The sequence below is a fragment of the Parasteatoda tepidariorum genome, chromosome 10, assembly GCF_043381705.1.
Source record: "Parasteatoda tepidariorum isolate YZ-2023 chromosome 10, CAS_Ptep_4.0, whole genome shotgun sequence".
In the NCBI taxonomy this organism is placed as follows: domain Eukaryota; kingdom Metazoa; phylum Arthropoda; class Arachnida; order Araneae; family Theridiidae; genus Parasteatoda; species Parasteatoda tepidariorum.
The window spans coordinates 48,038,238-48,045,551 of NC_092213.1; the positions used below are offsets into that span (position 1 = coordinate 48,038,238).

The following is a 7,314-nucleotide window of genomic DNA, read 5'->3' on the forward strand; positions in this document are numbered from 1 at the left end:
AGATATATAGATAGATAGATAGATAGATAGATAGATAGATAGATAGATAGATAGATACAGTTTTTAAATGGGTACTACGGCATTTTATTTCATTAGATACTGAAAAATTTTTATGGAACTTAATACTCAAATATTCTGAAATCAAAAATAAAAATCTATACGACAATTGCTAATTTTCGGAGAATTTGCTTTCGTATTTTAAAGTAAGAGTGAAGGAATAACATGTAGGCATATTTTAAAATTATTAAACAAATTAGAGCTAAAACATTATTATATTTCTACTATTTTGCCATAATACATTCTTAAAGACATTTTTTTCTTTTCCAGCTTGACAAAAAAGTGATTGTTTTTATGAGAATGGTGCTTTATTGAAAAAATACGTTATTCACAATTGCAAAACTTCAGCAATCTAGCCTTGTCAAAAGTTCTTTCTACTACCCATTTCATCAGTTAAGGTCAGTTACCAGAATGTTTTGTCAATAATTTCTAAATCACAGGGGGTGGTACGAAAGATGTCTTTCAAACAGGGAGTTATTTGAAAACGATGAGATTAAGAGGGATCTAGCGAGAATGCAGATTAGAGTCCCCATTGTGTCTTCATATACGTATGTATTTTGCGCAATAATATTCCACAGGGGTATTCATATAGGTTCTAAGCATTCTAGAATTTTTAGGCCCCTTTAAGCGGTTAACTAAACTTTGATTGAAGTGACAGCCCACCACTGGTGGTACAATAGCGCATTCATTACATGTATTTTTAACAGATACTCTTTAAAAAAAATACAGTTTCTTAAGACAGTGACTTAAAATCATGGGGTGATTAACCATTCTGTTGCAAGCATTGTCAGTCATGATAAAGAGAATTACGAGTGAGTTTTAAAACTAGCATTCATAATCCAATATCTTTATAATAAAAGTTTTTTGCCATTTGATTTCATAATCAAGTTAGCAAAGTAGATAATAAGGCTCAATTTAGCAGCAGTTGTTGCAAGTTTGAATTAACTAAATTAAATTAATTAATATTTTGAAAACAACTTAATTTTGTCATGGGTTTTGTTTTTATATTTTCTATAAATTTTACGCTTTTCGACATGTTTGTCTCTTCCTGAAGTCGGACATAGCGGCTTATGCGCGATACTTATATGCGATAATTGTACAAAATTTTGTAGGTCTAGCTTAAATATGCAAATGAGGACATTTTAATAAAGAAACTAATTTTTCGTCTTACTCTTTTTGTTACAATTTAAAAAATACTAACTAAAATTGAAAAGGAAATTCAGAGCAATTAAAATTAATTACAAAATATTTGCTTTAAAATTTGAAAAAAAAAATCGTTGAAAATGTGCAATATATAAGTAAATAAAGTAGCTCATTTATAGTAAAAAATATAAAAAAATTTTACTTAGTTTTGCGGGGTTTCGTTTGGTTGTGCTTGGTAACTAATGAAAAATGTTGGATTTGACCATCTTAAAAATTCAAAAAGTTTCAAGCAATTTTCTGAGTAGCTCTTGTACTTTTTAAAAGAAACTTAAAATGATAAGGTGTTTACTATAAATATTATTTTATCTCATTAGATAAAATAAAATAACAAATGATAAAGCCTTACAATATGTGTCCATACGAAACTTTTATGGGGGATGTTCCCTAACAATGTAACAATTTTCAATAAATCTTGTTTACTAGTAGAAAATATAATTTATGAAAAAACCCATATCATTCCGAGCTTACTCTTAAAAAAATACGAATACTACTTTGAAAATTGCTTGAAACTTTTTAAATTTTTAAGATAGTCAAATCGAATGTTTATTTATCAGTTTTAATTACGATTCTCTTCAACATTAAGAAAAAACAAATTTATATTTTTCCGCACATGCGGATTATAAAAGAACTACTTTAGCTTCTCATATCTTGCGCATTACTAATTTTTAGTTTTCGCAAAAAGCGTGAGACAAAAAAAATTATTTTTCTATGAAATTGTTTGTATCTCCATAAATATTTAAGCTAGTTTACGACATTTTGTGCAATTATCGCAGATAATAACCAAATAATTGTTACAAGCTGCAAGTTTCTTGCAATTTTTTTGGCAAAAGGTGTTTCAAAACGCTATTTTCCATTTGTAAATTATTGTTGGTCCCTCAAACTTCTAAGGCATTAAACTTTATTGATAAGTATAAAAATTTGCGTAAAATAAACCTTTATAAAATGATTCTTTAAGTATTTTTTGTGAAAGATCAGATATATACATATATTTATTTTTATATATTATTATTATTTTAAACTTTTAATAAAACTAAGAAGCAAAAGATATTAAATATATTACAGGAAAAATTATTTACATGTATAAGATACACAATTAGCAATAATAATATACTTCAAAATGATTGTTTATAAAAAGTGATTATGTTTGTTGTTTAATATTTAGGCCACTAAAGTCGTGAACGTTGACAGAAAGAGTACACTTCCTAGATGATTTTTTCAGCAAAAAAAAGTTATGATTTTCTGAAGTGCCTCTTGAAGCAGTGACATACTTAGTAAATTCAACTGAAGAATCATGTTCTGTAGAGACATTGAAGGTGCTTTTTTAAAGTCATTCGAAAAGCGAAATAAAAGAAAGAGCCGTAAACTCGGATTTGATTAATAAAGACTTAGTTGCAGTGCTAAGTTACTACTACTAAGTCCTGCTAACTACTTAGTTAGTAGAACTAAGTTGTTTTTGATTAATAAGGAAATAGTTTGAATGGTGCATTGAAAGATAGACTAAATTGAAATACATTTTTTTTTATTTGTTTATCTTTACGCATTTAAAATAAATATAAATGCAAAATGCTGTTATGTATTTTGAAGAAGAGATTTCTGGAAGTTTTGATCTTTTTTATGATACCTTAAAAGCTTGTTTATTTTAATACAGCAAGTGAAATAATTTAAAAAGTGATGATGTTTCCCAATTTTCTTTATATCTCTTATAAAAATTTATAAAATAAGATGCATTTAAAAAAAAAATTTTTTTTAAATGTTTTTTTAAGTTCCGTTTTTTTAAAACTCTTTATTCGATTCTACATTTACAGAATGAATTGGTAAAAATGAGCCAAAGAGATTAATTTAAATTGTAGAAAATTCATAATATTAAACCAAAACTTTTTTTAGATCGGAATTAAAGTCGCAATAAGTAATAAATAATTAGTAAAAATCTTTTTTACGTAACATTTTGCAAATGAATGCAGTTTTTAGCGTGTTTATTCGCTTAATTAACTTCTAAAAAAACAAGAGGCATAAATTAAGGGGTATACGGATTGCCTAACTGAACAATTAAGACCAAAACTTGCAAAATATGGTTTCCCCTTTTCTTAGGGTCGGGGTCAAAAGATATATAAGCTTAAAAGAAGGATATGTTTATTCGAAAAAAGTTTCTCCTTGTTTCTTATTTCGCAATTTAAATTATCGTTTTTCTTGAAACTTAATAGATCAGTACAAAACTATTTAGGTTGCAATGTTTTGAGCACTGTAATGCAATAGAAACAAATAAGAAATACAGCATTTGGAAGGAAATGAGACCTTCCATTGTGGCATATGTTATTAAATATTTATATTTCGTTAAAAAATTTCTGAGTATAAAGGTCTACGAACTTCGTTGATACTAAAGTAATTTTAGCACTAACATATAATTATTAATTTCAAGGGGAAAATAATAAAAAAATTAATTTGATTTTGAAAGGTTCAAAACAAATTTTCAACATTTAAAAGTACGCAATAACAGAACATTTAAAAAAAATGAAACTAATTACAGAGGCTCAAAATAAGGATTAAAGGATAAAAATGTACAAAAATATGTTATTATAAATTATACATATATATAGGTTTCGAAAAATCCCACTATAATTTGTAGAAAATCACATAGTTCACTATTTCAAGCTGAAGATTTCGTAAAACATATCGTCTTAGTCTCTTTTGAAATAGGAAAACTATATCGTTATAAGCCAATATAAAAATGATAACTACCACCTTTAGTGATGATGCCAAAGGCACTACTATTAAACACTTTCCTCTAAAGGATGGATGTAGTATAGTAATCATAAAAAAATCACGTGTGCAATACGTACCTAAAGCGTGAAATTTGATGCATCTTAACATTCGCCATCATCGCTGGGGGTAAAGAATTATTTTTTTTTTTAAATAAAATGTATATATGTACCACTTCATACATATAATTAAGTGATTACAGGCATTGCAAAATTTATATTTTCTAGAACTTCTATACCAAGCTCGATAGGTGAAAAGATAAAAAAGTGCCAGTCACATTCAATTTCAACATAGGCTTGAATCCAGCCGATGGTTGATTGAACTTACAAGTTCAAGGCAAAACCGATGTTTTATTTGACGTAAAATATCCTTCATTTGCAAGAGGGATATTTTACATATAGATCGGAAAACTAGTATACATCTATCTTATTTTTGCTTCAAACGGAAGATCCCACAAATTTGGCAAAATAGGAAGACATTTTATTAAACAATTGACTAGACTTATAGATTAGACTACTCGACAACTACTTAACTCGGAATGAACAAATATGGATTTAGCCCACTATTTAAAAACAGCGTAAAAAATTATGGATCAAATTACAGAAGAAAGTACCGGCACTTTGTGTCTATCATTCGTAAAATCCATTCCATTTCTACCGTGAAATATTACACTGTAATTTATACAGTAATATTTATATCATTAGAAAGATTTAGTAATTTTGCGATAATCAGCATAATAAAAAGTATGGTATATCAAATTTCTTGCTTCGTAACATGTTTCGGTAAAAATGGATTCGAATGCCCTTACTTTTTACTATAATTTGATCCTGTAATTTGATTCTGTTTTTACAGTGCCTGGCGTAACTTAACGTGTGAGACCATGTTTTAAATCTCTTTTTGTTAGATTCCCTTCGTTTTCACTAATTTCCATTTGATCTAATAAAAATAGCACCTTACTGCATTTTTAAACAAATAACATACACAAAAGAAACTTTTAAATTACTATTTAATGGGGTGCAAATGTTGTATTTTAGTCGTAGTATAAAATGAGAGACACTAAAAAAAAGAGATTAACAGAAAATTACGACCTCATTACTTAATTGTTTTTTTTTCTGTAGTTAGTTGATTAGGGCTTAGGATACACTGTAAAACTGTTCAGAGCAAGTTGAGCAGTACAGGCACTTTGCTTCCTCTGTAAAATTCATTGCACCATAGAATTATGTGGTTATTATTACTATAAAAATTACTGTTTATCAGAGTTTTTGTTCCGTAAATTGTTTCTGTAAAAACGGGCTTTACAGTAAACAGTACTAGCATACCAAATCATATACTATATTACTAGTTTTTACAGATTTCCTAAACATTTAAGCATGGGAGTTATCTGGAAAGTAGTAGACATCTTATAATGGAGAATAAAATCAAATCTCTCGTATTTTTTGTACGATACTTTATAAGAACTCATCTATAAAATATTTTCTCACATGAAACGTTAATTATATTTTTTTTCTTACATGAATCACTATTTATATATATTTATTAAATTTTCAGAACTAGTTTAAATATTCTATCAATTTATTCATTTTTCAGTTCTAAATGAATTTTCACATTAAAAAATATTCAATTTTCTGCAAATATATACAACTAAGTTGGCAGATGAAAATTATTTAATGCTTAAAACACTGATGTTTATGCAAATATTACCATAACTGCGGTCAACATACCGACATATGCATGCACAGCCGGGATAGCCAGGTTCGCTGATAAAAATAGACATATTAAAATTCAATTTTCAAATTCAAATTAAATTGAACTGGATATTGAAGGTAATTTTAAAATTAATTTCAAGTAGAGTATAGCTCTATTATTTAAAAAAAGCTTCGATTTTTAGATGTTATTGAAGAAAATAGACTTCGATGTTATTTTTATATTCCAAATATTTCGATTTTCTGAAGTAGGTCTCGAACGGATAATCGAGTACCTACTGTATCGTAACAATAGATTGAAATTAAACATAGTGAAAGAAAATCTATATTTTCATAGTTTATTTATGAAAATAGCTTTTAAAAAGTATATTACCGCTAAATGCCGAATATTTCGATTATCCGAAGTATTTTCGATCACAATTACATCAAATAATCGAGGTCCTATTGTATATTTAATATATTTTAAACGTTACACGTTTGTAACGGAAACCTAACAAACTGTAAATATTTGTTTTTTGTTTAAAAAACGAAATATTAACATTAACTGCTATCAGTCGTACTTAATGAAAATAAAAGTAATTAAGAGAAAAGAGAGATAAGGAAGTGAAAAAAAAATTAAGAATATATGGAACTATATTGTTTGTGAATTTTGAAATACATAGTTTTATATATATATATATATACGAGAAAAAGATATTTGTTAAATTTTCAATTTGAAACTAAATTGAAACAATCTATACAAAAAAATCTTAATGTGAACTTTTTATTTAGTTTATTTGAGAAAAAAATTTAAAAATATCACTTCTGTAAGTCAATTATTTCGATTATCCGAAGTAGGTTCGGTCTCAATTACTTCAAATAATCGAGATTTAATTGAATTTTCAATCTATTTTAAAAGTTACATGCTTGTAACGGAAACTTATTCCGTAACAAACACTAAATGACTTCTTTTGTCTTTAAAAAACGCGAATTAATATTAATTGTTACTCGGAATCAAGATAAAGAAATTGTTATTGAGAGAAAAGAAGAAAAAAGGAAGTGAAAAAGGAATGAAGAATATATGAAACAATATTGTAAGTGATTTTTGAAATAAATAGTTTTATTTATATTTGATAAAACGAAATTTGCTGAATTGTGAAATTGAAACTAAATTCACATATTATATAAACAAAAACGTAAAGTAAACCTTTTATTTAATTTATTTGTAAAAAAGAAGTCTTAAAATAATGTCACTTCTATAAGCCAATTATTTCGATTATCTGAAGTAGGTCCGGTCCCAATTACTTCGAATAATTGAGGTCTTACTGAATTTTCAGTCTATTTTAAAAGTTACACACTTGTAACGAAAACCTATTCCAGAACAAACTGTAAATATATTTTTTTGTCTAAAAAAACAAGATATTTATATTAATTGTTTGTCGTAATTAAGAGAAAGAAATAGTTATCAAGAGAAAAGAGAAAAAAAAGGAAGGGAAAAAAGGAATGAAGAATATATGGAACAATATTGCAAGTGAATTTCGGAATAAATATTTTTCTTTAGATTTGATAAAAAGAAATTTGATGAATTGTAAAATTGTAACTATATTCAAATAAT

The 7,314-nt window shown here is 26.7% G+C and overlaps 1 protein-coding gene across 1 annotated transcript in view; it reads left to right on the forward strand.

Annotated features, from left to right (window-relative positions):
• The first annotated feature begins 3,985 nt into the window (after positions 1–3,985).
• Positions 3,986–7,314, forward strand: part of LOC107447938 (nose resistant to fluoxetine protein 6) — a 33,875-nt gene continuing 30,546 nt past the window's right edge. Inside the window, exon 1 of the mRNA XM_071186955.1 lies at positions 3,986–4,055. Within this exon, the coding sequence (XP_071043056.1) occupies positions 3,986–4,055 (70 nt within the window). The remainder of the gene's footprint in view (positions 4,056–7,314) is intronic.